The following is a 15,019-nucleotide window of genomic DNA, read 5'->3' as shown; positions in this document are numbered from 1 at the left end:
TTGAGGGGACGGTCATACGAGCACAAGATTATATTAATAATCTTTACAAAGACACCCTGCAAGGAAGTGCAGAGCAAGGGTTTTCTGCCCGTGTTCCACCTGAGCAACTCGATATGCTCCTGCCTTGATAGATGACGTTAATGTGTGAAAGACTACAGCGACGCTCCCCCCTCAACAGACACCATCTGCCCTGTCATGTACGATGCCCGCTCACTCAACAAAAAGACAATCACCTCTGCGATTTCCTCCGGCCTCGCCATGCGCCCAATCGTCGCGCTGCCCAGAAAATGCTCGATAACAGCGGGCTCAACGCCGTGCAGAAGCAAGGGGGTGTTAGTAAACCCCGGCGCAACACAGTTGACACGCACCCCGCGCTGTATAAAGTCTTTGGCCCATGACTTGGTCAATCCGACCACGGCATGTTTGCTCGTGTTATACGACGCAAACCCCAAAGTGGTTTTGACCGCCGCCATCGACGAGACGTTCACGACACTCGCTAGCTCCACCGTGGGCGGAGGCAGTTTAGAAACACTCTCCTTCAGCTCCGGGTGCTTCGTGGCGATGTAGTTTAGAAACGCGCTCCCGGTGTTCCACGTGCCAAACAGGTTCACCTCCAGGATATGGCGAAACTGTGCATCGGGCTCGGGAAGCGCAATGGGGTCCATGTCTGGTATTGTTCCGGCGGCGTTGACGATCCCGTGCAAATCCGGGGACGTGGTGGTGATTGTTTCAAACACCGTCACCACTTGTTCTCGCGAGCTGACGTCGATGGGGGAGTGGCAGTGGAGCCGGGATTTTGGCTCAAACCCGACCAGGTCTGGTGGGATTGATGCTGCCAGATCGATGATATGCACTGTCGCTCCGGAAGAGAGGAGCGTCTTTACGACGGCAAGACCGATTCCAGAGTTTCCTCCGGTAACAATGTAGGTTTTCCCATGGAATTCCATTTTGTGTTTCTTGTTTGATATTCAAATCTCTTGTTTGATATTCAAATCTCTTGATATATGTTCAGAATCCCCCCCCCCCCCCCCCCTTTTAACCCCACATAGACGAGGGATGTGATCAAAAGAGCCACCTGCATATACCTACCCACTATAAACTAAGGTCATACGGTAGCTTAGTGTGGGACAAGGCAAACCTACCTACAGACTTGCGTATGTGATTTCAAGGATAGCCCTACCTATACTATAAGGAGCATGGATGTTCTAGGTACGTAACTAAGCACTAGTAGTTGATAAATAGCAGTCTTTCAGCCAGCCTTGTCCAGTTCTTCCCCTCCTCCCCAAATCAATCAATCAAGAGTAAGGACCCCAGTTAGCTGTTTCTTACAATCCCCTCCTTCTGTTTCTCCGGTATCAATTCCCAGCCTTGTGCTTCAGAACCGCTACGAGACTTGCAGTGCCGGGACTTTGCGGATATGCCGTGGTGGCCGAAAAAAACGGCATTACCTCTCTGCTCGTAGGCTAGTTACTTCCTCTCATACACGCTGATCATATCCGTCCCTTGACCAACCGCATAAGTACGCGCCGGCTGCACGTAGACTTTCCTCGTAAACTTCCCCTGCCCATCTTCTCCCGCCAGAAGGGCCCAGTGAGCCCCCTTCACGCCCCAAGGCGGACCGGGCAATGCAGGGTCCTTGTACATGGGGAACTCCAAGCAAACCAGAAGCCCACCGGAGGGTAGCAACCGGGCCATTCTCTCTGCCCACAGGCTCCGTTGGCTTGGATGCAAGGCGCACAAGAACTGAAAAAAAAAAAAAAAAATCAGTTTATATCTTGATTCAGGGAAGGAAGTTGAGGAATGAATGAAGCACAGACAGTATAATCATAGACCAAGTCGAACGTCAACGACCGCCCCGAGTTGGACGGCGTCCAGTCGTTCGCAAAGAAGTCGCCTTGGAGAAACTGCACCGCTCCCGGTACTCGACTGGGGCTGGGATCATCCTTGCCAAAGTTATACGACTGGGGCGAAGTCATCTCGCCTGCCGCGTAGGCGGTCGCCTCTGCGACGCCTGTCGCGGAGATCTCCAGTCCGTAGGCGTCGAACCCGTGCAGAGCGAGTGCGATGACATCGTAGCCTCGTCCGCAGCCCTGAGGTGGGTGGGTGGGAGGGAGGGAGGGAGCATTAACAACACTATACGAATATATATTTTTCTTTTTTTTTTTTTCACTTTGCGCAAAATAGCATGACTTGCATACTTATGCTCGGTACAGAGGAAGGGGACGAACCGGAACAAGCGCCTTTTTCCGAGGGTGAGGTCGGTTCGCAACAGGGGCGGCGAGGAACGGATTGAAAAGCTCGTGGAATTCCTCCACCAGATCAATCAATGCAGGGGATGGCCTTCCTCGATCCCACAGGCTGCTATTTCCCGTATCCCACAGATCCGACCATCCTTTGCCGTGCTCGGTGATTGCGCTGTTTCTCTCTCTCAGTCTCAGTCTCGTGGCCCGCGAAGTTGGCAGGGTGGCAGGCAGACCAGACCATAACTACTTACCGGGTTTCAAATTGGGAGATTAAGCGGCCTTTGGGGGGTTGCGATGACATTCTCCCGGGGCAATTCTTAGTTCACTAGATCCACTCCACTGTCACTGCTGAGGAAGTCGGCAGTTTGGCGGCGGGAAGTGAGGAGATGAGGTTGGATGCGGGGTGGAGTTCGGCTAGAATAGATATCTATACATAAGTACATACGTACCTGGTATACGCGGTCTAGACTTCTATCAGGGTTCGTTAGCTCCTCGGAAACATACGAGGAGTGAGTAATGACCCTGCTATGATAGGCTTTGCTTTGGCTTGCAATCTAAAATACACAAGCTTTGGCTCTCGGACGCTTTGCTAGAAAAAACTAGAGCCGAGGAGCTCCAATAGCAACCACCTACGACGAGGCACATATCATGAAGCACGGTTTCATTCGCTCGGTTGGCAGCGTCCAGATCAGGGGCCGGAACCGATTTATACTCCCTGTCAAACGCAGCTCTGATATTCCCAAAGTAAGCTTCAACGGAGCCGGGTCTAAAATAGGGCAATTCTACCTCGCCCTATCGAAGCCAGGAGGGGATCCACGTGTCGACACGGTATAGAAGAGAAGAGAACCCTGGATTCTACAGAGTGCTTCGTTTGTTTCGGGGGTAAGCAAAAGGTCATCATCCTCGAGGGTGGGGGGGGGGGGGGGGGTGATAGAAAGCAAACGGTCTAGCTGGTATAAAACTCCAAGGGAGTCCCCCAGAATCATCATGGCATTTGACATTCATCTCTTCCCGTGCCGGCAGAAGCCCATCTGCACCATGAGTCGCTTCACTACCTTCGTGTCTTCTCTCCCCCGTTGTAGACGCCGCTTGCACCCGGGAACAGGATGATACCTGTCCTATGCAGCTCCGCCTGGCTTACGCCGGCCACGATGGCATGGTTGTCAGCTGGAACACGTATTCGCAGCTATCTCACCCCAGCGTCCGCTATGGAAAAGACCCTCACCACCTGGATAAAGTGGCGCGGTCTGATGTCTCCGTAACCTATCCTACCTCGACCACTTTCAACAACCACGTTTCGTTGAAGGACCCTGGAGCCAAACACGGTCTACCACTATCTCCCCCTCGATAGCAATGTGACTGGTCCTTACAGCTTCAAGACCAGCCGCCACAAGGGCGATCACACGCCCTACTCTATGGCTGTGGTGGTCGACCTGGGATTAATCGGTGCCGATGGTCTCAGCACCACTGTGGGCAACGGTGCTGCCAACCCGCTGAAGCCGGGAGACAACAACACTCTCCAGTCCTTGATGTCTCAAGGTGCTGATACCGACTTCCTCTGGCACCGTCAGTTTCCCTCCCACCCCCGAGCGAGGAGAGCTTGTTTTCTCTCGCTAACGATCTTTTTTAGCTGGGGACTTGGCCTATGCCGATTATTGGCTGAAGGAAGAAATCCAGGGATATCTTCCGAATACCACCCTTGAGGAGGGCGCCCAGGTGTACGAATCTCTGCTGAACCAGTATTATGATGAGATGACTCCAATTACGGCTTTCAAGCCGTACATGGTTGGACCGGGTAATCACGAAGCCAACTGTACGGGACTTGTCCCTTTCACTCTTTTTTCCAGGTTGCCCTCGCTTCTAACTGATCGGTGTAGGTGACACGGCATGGTCCACTACGTCCAGCTGGATACGGAGACCGACCTGGGCCACGGCTATATTGCTCCCGACGAGCCCAACGGCACGGCCGGTGAGGACGCGGGTCCCTTCAGCCACCTGAAGAACGCCCAGACCGACTGGCTAGCCAAGGACCTGGCGGCCGTGGACCGCAAGAAGACCCCCTGGGTTGTTGTCGGTAAAGTCTATGCGAACCCACCACTCCCCAGCCGATATCGAACATTGTAACTATTGTATACTGACAAACTCCCCAGCTGGCCATCGCCCCTGGTATATCTCCATCGGCACCTCCGCTGCCGATATCTGCTACGGCTGGAGCCGCCTGACCTTCCATAACTGCTCGCATCTGACGCATGAGTTTGTCGGAAGCGCCAACGGGACGGTCTTGGATACCGCGACTTTGTTCAAGGATCGGGACTGTGGCGGACACAAGTCACACTGAAGACCCATCTAGTGAGTTAGGGTTTCGTCGGGTAGGAGAGGAGGTATATATCTTTGGTTCTCATAGTAAATTCTACTCAAGAGTTTACTCACTCCGCCTGCTGAACATAGTTAGTTATGTAAAGCTGATGCCTAACCGTAGTGTGGGCTCTCTAAACCCCTGGGCCCGCCAACTAAATATCACTAGAGCGCTAGGACTGCTCAGTCTACTACTCTATTTATAGAGAGTCAGGGGGACCTAGTGACCTCCTTTTACCTGTAGTCTTTGAGAATCCGATCGAATCCAGCTTTAATGTCCTAGAGGAAGCTCTGGCGGAAGTGGATAGTTAGTTAAATAAACCGCTAATTCTGAGTAATTCAGCCCGTTCCATTCGTTGCGACGACCTCATAACCCTAAGTAAGACCGTGGATCCCCACGGCTATTACGGAGTCACGGACTACGGGCTCACGGACTACGGACTCACAGAGTAATGGGAAGAAAGGGGGGAAGACGCCCCTTATCCTGTGGGCTGGGATAGGAATCATGCTGGTGCTTGCTCTAAACCCCAGCATTAACGCCCTGGTACTCTGTACGGAGTAGTGTGTGTGTGAGGAGAGTAACACTCCGTAAGGGGATCTCTAGTTAGTTATGGATCCGCTCCCATTTAAGCGATTTTTGTTCGCGTTTCCCCTGGCCAGTCCTTATATGGAATCTTGTACCCTGATTCTATCTTACTTACTGCGCGTGCTTGCTTGCTGGGGCATTGAGAAGCTTGGGATATCCCGATCAGCCGAAGCAATTGAGATGATCTCTCTTCCCAACAACAATCCCGCAATCCATTATTATTATCAAGCTTCCGGAGAATTCCCAGCCTCGGTCGGTATGCCTCCCGCCGAGCTGCACATCGACCAATCCCCACTCCGGCTCTGCCACCACTACTTCTACATCCTGTTTTGGGTTCTGGTGACTGCGATCATTCTCTATGTCCCCGGCGGACTATCGCTCATTGATGCCCTGCTGCTTGCTTCCGGGGCGGCCACACAGGGCGGATTGAACCCTGTAGACCTCAACAAGCTCCATGTTGTCCAGCAGATCGCCCTGTGGGTGATTCCCATGGTCACAAACGTGATCGTTCTCAATACATTAATCGTGTTGCTGCGGCTGTACTGGTTCCGGAACCGGTTTCGGCATGTTCTCGATCAAGCAAAGGCGACGTCCGAGTCTGAGGGGATCCAGGAATCCATGGAGATGAATCGGTCTGCCCTGAGTGTGGCGGTGTCCCAGGGGAGGACGAGTCAGGAACAGCCCTTGCTGGTGGCCGCGAGTGCAGCCCAAGAACCCGACGAAGGCGAATCGGGAGACCTGTCTGGGTCGTCGAGAACGGCCAGGTCAAGCGTTTCCAGCTCGACGGGGTTGCAGGTTGCGTTTCGGGAGCCGGAGATCGAGGACGAACCTAAACACCATCACGACCGATCGTATTCGGAGCAGCAGCGTGGACATCATCATCATCATCATCATCATCATGATCTGTCATATCTTCCCGCGGCGGTGACCAGGCCGCACTCGCTTGCGAATTACTCCGATTGGAATGAGAGACAGAAGGAGGAACTAGGCGGGATCGAGTACCGGGCGTTGAAGACGCTGCTGGTCATTTTGCTCTGCTACTTCTTTTTATTCCACCTCCTGGGCCTGGTGGTCTTTGTGATCTGGGCTCTATCGAGCGCGCAGTATGACCACGTCTTCGACAGCACGGAGGTAAACCAGACCTGGTGGGCGATCTTCACGGCGGGTTCGGCGTTCAATGATCTGGGATACACCCTCACGCCGAACTCGATGGAGTCGTTTCGATCGGCCCCATTCCCTTTGCTCCTGATGACGTTTCTCATCATCATCGGCAATACGGGATTCCCTTGCATGCTCCGGTTTATCATCTGGCTGCTGTCCAAGGTCACGTCGTGCGGCTCCGCGCTGGACGAGGAACTGCAATACCTGCTCGATCGCCCGCGACGCTGCTTCACGCTGTTGTTCCCCAGTGCGGAAACCTGGAGACTCGGGGCGGTGCTGTTGCTGCTCAGCGTCATTGACCTGGCCATTTTCTGGGCCCTGGAAACCGTAAGCCACCTTCCCCCCCCCCCTGCCTGATCCCCGCGACATGTGTGATATACATACCTAAGTTGTAGGGGCCTACCCACTGACTGTGAAACAGACTCCATACCGCGAAGAACAAATCTCTTTCGGAATGGAAATCGTAAACGGGCTGTTCCAGATCGCATCCACCCGAACCGCCGGGTTCTCAGCCATGCCTCTGTCGCAGCTGTACCCCGGCGTGCAAGTGTCCTTCATCGTGATGATGTACATCTCCGCGTTCCCGACGGCAATCGCCATGCGCAAGACCACCGTCTACGAAGAACAGAGCCTAGCAATCGACGAGGAACCCGACGCCGAACACAGCCAACCAGGCCCCGCACAGGGTCTAGTCGGGCACATTCAGCGCCAGCTAGGGTTTGATCTCTGGTTCATGATGCTGGGGTTCTTCACCATCGCCGTGGTAGAGGGCCAGCGACTCCGCCAGAGCAACAACGACGACGCGGCATTCGCACTGTTTCCCGTTCTGTTTGAGATTGTCTCTGCGTACGGTACCGTCGGGCTCTCGCTCGGATACCCGGGCACGGACACAAGTCTGTGCGGCGAGTTTACGAGCGTCTCGAAGCTGGTCATCGTGGCCATGCAGGTGCGCGGTCGGCACCGTGGCTTGCCGCATGCTGTTGATCATGCGATCCTGCTCCCGCGTGAAGCAGGGGTTTCGACGCAGCAAGAGGGCCGAGAATGGTGGCGGTGGAAGCGTCGATTCGCTTTTGGGAGGTTCTTCTCGAGAAAGCAATACCAGTTTAGATAAAAAGAATACATTAGTATACAACACAAGCGCAATGGCAACCACGTTGGTAGAAAACATGGTGTTAGCGGACTCGGAGCGCACATGACATTACCCTAGGGTTACCCTAGGGTACCAGACCCTAGGGTATGGTCGGAGTCAAGCTGCAAGCATTCTATTTCTATATAGAAAATCCCGGCAGAGAATCCACAAGGCGAACTCATCCGTGGTTCAATTTGCAGTCGGCGCGGAGAGACCGACTCCCCGATGGGTAACGGTCTAGACGGGAGGGAATATCATGACAATGGCATTATGGTTGGACGAGGTAGAGAACCGAGGTGGTGATGTCATTACTGAATAATACATACCTACCTACACAGATTAGTTATAATAATAGATGTTTGGTCATCCCAGAGTTTGTTCTCAAAGTCTAGAAGTTTGGTGATATCCTAGGATAACTACCTAGGTAACTACCAAAGAGCCTGTCAGAACTTGCGGCTGGGAACGTGAATTGATACGGAGTACTCCGTACAGGCTGGCTGTGCGGCTCCGCTTTCAGGGCCCTGAGCTGAAGTCGCTGGAATGCAGCCGCCTCTATTACTTAGGTACCTAGATCAGAGTTATCGTATTCGGTTCCAGCCCCGGAAAGACTGCCCACCAGGCTACAGAATTGTCGCCAAGTCTGCAGGGGTTGGCTCGGAAATAAGCTCCCAAGAATAATTCTTTTCAGTACAGTCATGGATTTGGGATTATTGGCAATCAACTGAAAATCTTGATTAAATACCATTAAGATTATGATGAAATTTGAACAACGCGGGCGGAAACATTGGTCATCCGAGCACCCGTTCTGGACTGAAGGATTACTGTAAAAAGTTTAGTCTGACAAATTTTTGGACCTGACGCACGGATTCCGGCACATTATTGGGCGAAATGTCGAGGCGGTCACGGCGAACCAAACATTGGGCGGCCCAGAGTGGGTCCACCGGCTGGATTTATGCCTGGCTTCGGCGTTGGATTCAGCCCGCTCGGACTTAGGCGGCTTCACGGAAAAAGGTAAAAAAAAAAAATACCTACCTAGGTAGTTTAGTAACTAATCGTCGATTATGAATCAGAATGTAAAGGAAAAAAAGAAAGAAAAAAAAGAAAGAACCCTGACCCAGTCTGACGGATATATCATATTAAAACTCCCCCTGTCTCTCTGATCATCAAGATTGTTTCGATTGATCCTGATTCTCTTTCCTATCCACTTCCCAACCAGCCAGCCCTAGTACGGAGTACAACACACACATACTAGGTACATACACTATCCACGACTACAGACCACTACCTGAATGAAACTATTGGAGCTGCAAAAGGGACATATCTACATTACGAAATCTTCCACTACAGCACCCATTCCGATTTGGTCCTCACAGATAAGGCTCCCTACCTAGGTAGCCTCGCCCAAGAAATTTGACTCACCGCCCCTGCCCCCCCCCAACGCTGATTGGACGATCGGCTTTTCGGTGCTGCCTGAGTCACACTTTGCTAGTGAACGAGTCACAGCAGTCGAGTTGAGATCATCAAGGCGGCCTCGCCCGGATCCAGCACCATGACTTCTCCTACTTCAACTACTACTTCTCCCTCCTCCTCCTCTCTTCCGTCGACTTCCTCCCAATCTGCATTCACTCCCAGCTCTTACTTTACCTCTATCGCCCGACGACGCCAACAAAAGAAAATGAGCATCACTCAAACATACTACCTCGCCCACACCGCCCGCAAGAAGCTCACCCGAGAAGCTTCGCGGCCGGATCACGACCTGCGCCTCCTTGTTGGCCATGCCAATCTCTTGGATTCGCTTATGCTGGACCTGGCCGATGCGGAGCAAGAACAGGAGCGTTGGTTCAATCAGACCGTCAGCGGAGTAACGAAGGGATCCCAACGTTCTGAGTCCCAACACATCAAATGGGCCGAAGCCGTGGTGGAGGAGCCCGGGGATGACTGGGATCCAGAGGACGCCTCCGACGCTGACTCCGACGACTCGGATTTTGAAGACGATTACACTCCCGAACCCTACAAGCCAGTTCGCCGACGAGCACCGTCCCCGGTGGCCATCATCACCGAGACTGAGCTGGACGAGGAGGAGGATGACTCCGAGTCCGACTCGGATTCGGATTTTGAATATGATAACGCGGAGGATCTGGATGAGCTTGCTCTGACCCGATCCCACTCGCGACAATCACCACCGGAGCTCCTATTAGACGAAGACGAGGACTCTGAGGATGATACCATGCCTCCCTCGCCATCACAACCGATTCTGGAGACCTTTGACAACAAGCAAATGCAAACCACCGAAATCCCCTTTACTGATTCCGACTTCGAACATGGATATTACGTACCAGCACCGACGCAGGGACCGATGATCGAAGCGTGCTGAGCATGCTTTGCTGATGACTTCTCTACGTTAATGTAATATACGTGTGATACCCTGACGATTTGAATATTTTGGATATGATGTGAAATTTCTTTCAGCGAGTGCCGGCGTGCATTATTAAAAAAAAAAAACTTTTTGGTTCTTTTGGCGGCATTGATTGGTCCTTGGCATTTATGCATTGCATTGTTACCTATCTCAAGACCGCATCGAAAGGTGTCTGGATCTTTCAATCTGTGCCCAAGCGTTTGGGTATTGATGACTCCCTTCTCATGTTGATTTACCTAGTTTAGTGCCTCCTTTTGAGGCACGCTATTATATAGCACCCAACATCTACCCAAGGTAGACTTGAATATATTAGAACTCTCCATATCTTTGGTTCCTACTGATCTCTACTCCGTACTATGTAGTTAAAGGTAGATCTCGACAGGTATGAACTCTTAATTCAATAGTTCAAAGCGCTAGAGCACAGGAAGAAAAAAGAAGAAGATAGGATCCGCCCTGAGCGTTGGGCAGAGTCCAGACTATGGCCTTAGGCCCTTGACTAGTTACTGCGCACACCGCCCACTTGGCCAGGGTGATCAATCACATGGCTGATCGATCCCAGCGGATCATTTTGCTCTTTTAGTTCCCTAGTGACTCGAGTAACTACTCCGTAGGTACTCCGTAGCATTGTGCAGGTGCAGGTGACAATATCAGATCTCTTTTCCGGGAGTCCAGTTGCCGAGGACTCCGTATATCCTTTTTTTTTTTTTTTTTTTTTTTTTCTTGATCGGATCTTTTGTCTCCGGCACATCCACCCAACGCTGAAGAATTACCGTTTTGGGATAGAGCTATACGAACCCGACTCTCGGAACTCGGTTCCTTTTTTCTTTGTTCTTTGACATACAGAGTACTATTCTCTCGAATATCTAGCACTAGTAGTTCCTCGTATCCGTAGTGAATTGCTAGCAAGGTCAGGTCTAGCCCTAAGGATCAGCCCTACTCCGAGCCAGACCTTCACTTTCACAGTTTAACAGTTAACTCGAGTCATTGTCCTCCTATACTATCCTATGCACTTCTGGAATACAATTACAGCCAAGTGAGGCTGCAGGCATAATTCTCCTTCCCCACACTTCTTTCTTTTTCCTGCCTTGGGATTTCGCCGCCGTAAGTCACGCGATCATTAGGGTGGTTTAGGGTTGGCAAGGCAGGCATGTACCTAGTCCGAAACACCAAATACAGTGTGCTGCGTATTAAATGAATGCAGTAAGACTGCGCCAATTTTCACTGTGTATTTTTAAAAAGAGAGTAATGATTCCGAATATGATGTGCTTAGCATCCTGAAGTGCACCCCTCGTGTCTCTTAGGTAGAATCTTCTAATTCTCTTCCTCCGTTGGTCGCCGTAGATCCTGCTATTTCCTTCCCATATGTTTTACTCACATGTCACGGCATGGGATACGTCAACGATCGAATAGATGGAATAATATAAGAAAGTCCTTACCTAGTTGTCTGTCTGTGTTTAACACTTTGTATAACTAGTTTGTCACTATTGCCTTAATAAACTGGCCACCATGACGGATCCTTGGCATGGATAAACTTTCTTGCCTGTTCCGATCCAATTGCGGGGTCATTATTGGCGTCTCAAGTTCACGACTTATCCCCGGATCAATTCCCGGAGTGGACTGGATTCGACTGCCTCCCCAAATCATCAAGCAATTACCTTTCTATACTTGTCTTAGGCTGGTCATTTGTTCTCTCTACCCGACTGGTAGAGCTGCGAAGGGCAACATCGACTGACAAGGCTATTTACACGGATAATAAGGCGCCATATCATGCAGGCGATACAGATCTTGGTAGTAAGCTACGAGATGTTGTGCTTGCTCACAAGAAATCTAACCTGCTCTTCTTGGGATCCTTTTATCTTGTCAGAATGAAACAGACCCAGCCCTCGCACATATGAATAATTTCTCCATATTTCACGCCCGCAACAGGTGGAAAAATCCCGCGTTCGTAGTTTTCTGCAATCATTTCCCAGTCTGCATCGTTGATTTCTTCGTATGGCCGCGAGCCAACCATAATTTCGAATATAAGGCAGCCAAGGGCGAATAAGTCTGTCTGAAACGATCGAGGTGAGTCTGGTGATTTTCGGTATCGGTCCTCCTCTGTAACAACCGGCGGCATATTACCGATCCCAGAGCCTGCGAAGTCGCAAAGCTTGATTGATAGGTCGTCCGCAACGAGGAAGAGCCGAATGCCACGGGGTTCCAGGCTGGTTTGGGAACATATCATGGAAAGCTTGAAATGACAATTGGGAGTAGGAACTCTATACCCTGGTCTCGGTTTTGGTTTTGGGAAGAACTGGATGTTTATGGTTTCATATAGAGTACCATCAAAGATATCCTGAAGAATCTGGCCAATAATCTGCGATACACTATACCAAGTTAGTCCTAGTGGTGATTACATAATATTAGACATGTGATGCCTACCAGATCCGCTCACCGCCTTCCTGTTCCCTTCCCCCTCTTCCGCATGATGACGACTTCCAGGTTCCATCTTCTCTTCTCCTTCCTCTGCATCTGCATCCGGCATTTGGATGAAGCATCCATATGCAAAAGCTTGGGCCATTTCTCTGATTTCTAACGAAGTCCTGCCCAATCATCGGGCACTAGCTTTCTTTTCCTGAAGCTTCCCGTTTCCATCCCCCCCCGTGCCTGGAGCTGCTTCTCCTTTTGCATCCGCCTCAAACCATGATCTGCACCTCCCGCATCGTACGACTGGCAGAAGAACTACAGATGCCTCATGGCGGTTGAACCGCGTACGTCCTTTCTAGCTATTCTTGTCTGATATATTGCATCATCCCTGCCGTTGCCCATCTTGCTGCGTCTAGAAATTACGTTGCAGCCGCTGCCGTGTTACTTGTGTTACTTTCCTTGCCTACCCTTGACCCCCCCACCCCTACGAACAAAGACATCATCATGGCGACCCTTTCGCCCAAGGTATCGCTCGATGGAGAAGATCTTTCCTCCGGGCGTAATTCTAGCATATCGACCTCCTCTCGGTCTGGTAGCACAAGTATGCCCGACAGCCCCCGGAGAAAGTCAATTCAGTTCAGCATAGGGAGATCCGAGTCGCTGCCGCCATCCCGACCGAGTAGTACCACAGGGCGGAAAAGCTCGCAGATCGACATACAGGAGAAAGAACAAAAACAGGCTGGTCGGGGACTCTCACCTCCGCCTCCTCAGTAAGCCTTGCTTCCTATCCCACCACTTCCCACGCAAAGCTAATCCAGATAGAACCTATGAACGTGGGGTTTCATTCGACACCTTTGATAATCCTGATGCGGCGGATTTTTCCCTCACCTTGAATTACAAACATAAGGGGTATCAGAGTACCCGTCGCAGCCGGACATTCTTGTGCGGCACCGACCAGAACGATTATTCCGACTTTGCACTAGAGTGGCTGATCGACGAGTTGGTGGATGATGGCGATGAAATTGTGTGTCTCCGGGTCGTCGAAAAGGATTCTAGCATCGCAAGTGATGCTGCAGTTGAGGCGGGAAAGTATCGCCAGGAAGCAGAGAGGCTTTTTGAACAGGTCATTCAGAAGAATTCTCAAAACGAGAAGGCTATAAGCTTAGTGCTGGAGCTGGCGGTTGGGAAGGTCCAGGAAATCATCCAACGAATGGTAAGCATCTGTACAATCAAGTGGATGGATTCGTTTGCTGACTGATTTGAAGATTAAAATTTATGAACCCGCTGTCCTAATCGTGGGCACACGAGGCAGGAATTTAGGCGGCGTGCAGGGCCTACTTCCCGGCTCTGTCTCCAAATACTGCCTGCAGCACTCCCCGATCCCGGTAATCGTGGTACGACCTTCACCCAAACGAGAAAAGAAGAAGAAGAAACGTCTCGCAGATCCCACCAGACGTAGTTATACCCAGATTCTGGAAATGAGCGAACGCCAAGGAAGTCACATATTTAGTGGAAAATCGAGCAGAAACAGCAGCGTCTCCAAACTTCCCGACGAAGAAGCTGCTGTGGCTGCGGCTCTTGGGCTTCCTCGGTATTACACCAACTCGCGGAGCTCCCTTTCAACTTCCGACAGGAGCAGTGTCAGCCATGATGGATCCCTGTCTCCCATGGGAGATTCCCTTGAGGGTATCCGAAGGACTTCGACATCAGAGTCGAGAGATTATTTCTCGAGTCGAGCAAGATCTGACCAGGCGCCTTTATCGTCACCACCTTTGGAGAATGGGACGGAAGTATCGTCAAAAGATGTATCCCCCATGGACAGCGAACTACCCACGCCGAACGAGGGCGAAGTATCGAGCGCGAGTGAAACAACTCCACAAGCGTCCAGTCCGAAACTAAATATCCCCGTTATTGTGACGGAGGGTATCCCAAATCATCCCGAAACCAAGGAGGATTAATTTTTTTTCGACTTTTGAGCTATATCCTTTTTTTTTTTTTTTGCAACATTCCATTACGCGCGGTTCACTGCCGCAATATCCATATTCCCAGCCATTTCTCCATGGAAATGCAGAATTCCCCAATGAACACAACTTGTTCATAACTGTACCTTTTATAGGCGTTGTGGATGCATCCATTTAGCATATAACGACGGCATGAACCCCATTTGCTTATTCCTAGTTGTACATAGTCTGGTACTGTATAGATTCGATTGAATCAACTCTTGTCTCTACACTCTTTCATGAGTTTCTTTGACCTTCCGTAGACGAGGGGGCTGGAAATACCATACAGTCAGTCAGCCCGGCAACATCTATAATAATAACGCAGCTACCTATGTCCCCAACCGAACAAATAAGATCTACCCATGTTTGTTGCCTTTTGCTTAACCTGATCCTGTGGAATAGATCAAGATGATGAAACTCTACTTATAGATGGAGATCTACAGCCTAAGAGTGAATACAAATAACCCCCCCCTCCCCCCAAAAAAAAAAAATATGAATAATAATAAACTAGGTAGACAGACACATACATGATGATGGACTTGCATTGCAGACCATAATCGGAAACTAACACATTTCATGATGACGAAAGTAAGAGAGAAAAAAAAAAAACAGAAAGTTATATTGAGACAAGTCAGATTTCAAGATCAGGATAGAGGAGGAAAGAGAAAGAAGAACTTTTTCTAACGGAATTTTGTCTAGAGGGGGCGGGGGGGGGGGGGTGAA

The 15,019-nt window shown here is 50.7% G+C and overlaps 7 protein-coding genes across 7 annotated transcripts; 4 read left to right on the top strand and 3 right to left on the bottom strand.

Moving 5' to 3' along the window:
• Nucleotides 1–4: 4 nt before the first annotated feature.
• Nucleotides 5–1,014, bottom strand: P175DRAFT_0503311 (SDR family NAD(P)-dependent oxidoreductase). Its single transcript, XM_040897603.1, has one exon. The coding sequence runs from the start codon at nt 945–947 to the stop codon at nt 153–155; it is 795 nt and encodes a 264-aa protein (XP_040749904.1). The 5' UTR covers nt 948–1,014; the 3' UTR covers nt 5–152.
• Nucleotides 1,015–1,467: 453 nt separating this feature from the next.
• Nucleotides 1,468–2,544, bottom strand: P175DRAFT_0534249 (putative thiol methyltransferase; the record flags this gene model as incomplete). The annotated part of the gene is made up of 4 exons (XM_040900125.1): nt 1,468–1,743; nt 1,818–2,090; nt 2,229–2,415; nt 2,495–2,544. The coding sequence occupies 4 exons, from the start codon at nt 2,542–2,544 to the stop codon at nt 1,468–1,470; spliced, it is 786 nt and encodes a 261-aa protein (XP_040749903.1).
• A 347-nt stretch (nt 2,545–2,891) lies between these two features.
• On the top strand, nt 2,892–4,581 carry P175DRAFT_0534248 (purple acid phosphatase family protein; the record flags this gene model as incomplete). The annotated part of the gene is made up of 6 exons (XM_040900124.1): nt 2,892–2,987; nt 3,349–3,488; nt 3,550–3,809; nt 3,874–4,028; nt 4,149–4,317; nt 4,394–4,581. 6 exons carry the CDS (start codon nt 2,892–2,894, stop codon nt 4,579–4,581), a joined length of 1,008 nt encoding a protein of 335 aa, XP_040749902.1.
• An 861-nt stretch (nt 4,582–5,442) lies between these two features.
• P175DRAFT_0534247 (potassium transporter) lies at nt 5,443–7,715 on the top strand (the record flags this gene model as incomplete). Its single annotated transcript, XM_040900123.1, has 3 exons — nt 5,443–6,672; nt 6,767–7,422; nt 7,553–7,715. The coding sequence occupies 3 exons, from the start codon at nt 5,443–5,445 to the stop codon at nt 7,713–7,715; spliced, it is 2,049 nt and encodes a 682-aa protein (XP_040749901.1).
• Nucleotides 7,716–9,023: 1,308 nt separating this feature from the next.
• Nucleotides 9,024–9,848, top strand: P175DRAFT_0442212 (uncharacterized protein; the record flags this gene model as incomplete). Its single annotated transcript, XM_040894112.1, has 1 exon — nt 9,024–9,848. The coding sequence occupies one exon, from the start codon at nt 9,024–9,026 to the stop codon at nt 9,846–9,848; it is 825 nt and encodes a 274-aa protein (XP_040749900.1).
• Nucleotides 9,849–11,742: 1,894 nt separating this feature from the next.
• On the bottom strand, nt 11,743–12,450 carry P175DRAFT_0534245 (uncharacterized protein; the record flags this gene model as incomplete). The annotated part of the gene is made up of 2 exons (XM_040900122.1): nt 11,743–12,246; nt 12,325–12,450. 2 exons carry the CDS (start codon nt 12,448–12,450, stop codon nt 11,743–11,745), a joined length of 630 nt encoding a protein of 209 aa, XP_040749899.1.
• P175DRAFT_0503305 (universal stress protein) lies at nt 12,395–14,296 on the top strand. Its single transcript, XM_040897602.1, has 3 exons — nt 12,395–13,066; nt 13,119–13,509; nt 13,562–14,296. Exons 1-3 carry the CDS (start codon nt 12,801–12,803, stop codon nt 14,252–14,254), a joined length of 1,350 nt encoding a protein of 449 aa, XP_040749898.1. The 5' UTR covers nt 12,395–12,800; the 3' UTR covers nt 14,255–14,296.
• Nucleotides 14,297–15,019: the final 723 nt, after the last annotated feature.

Source organism: Aspergillus ochraceoroseus (genome assembly GCF_002846915.1).
Source record: "Aspergillus ochraceoroseus IBT 24754 chromosome Unknown P175scaffold_7, whole genome shotgun sequence".
NCBI classification, from domain to species: domain Eukaryota; kingdom Fungi; phylum Ascomycota; class Eurotiomycetes; order Eurotiales; family Aspergillaceae; genus Aspergillus; species Aspergillus ochraceoroseus.
This window is presented reverse-complemented; position numbering and strand designations above follow the sequence as displayed.

Coding starts and splice junctions, on each gene's coding strand:
- P175DRAFT_0503305 (XM_040897602.1), top strand. CDS start 12,801: ATGGCGACCCTTTCGCCCAAGGTATCGCTCGATGGAGAAGATCTTTCC. Junction 13,067..13,118: donor CTCTCACCTCCGCCTCCTCA/GTAAGCCTTGCT, acceptor TAATCCAGATAG/AACCTATGAACGTGGGGTTT. Junction 13,510..13,561: donor AGGAAATCATCCAACGAATG/GTAAGCATCTGT, acceptor ACTGATTTGAAG/ATTAAAATTTATGAACCCGC.
- P175DRAFT_0503311 (XM_040897603.1), bottom strand. CDS start 947: ATGGAATTCCATGGGAAAACCTACATTGTTACCGGAGGAAACTCTGGA.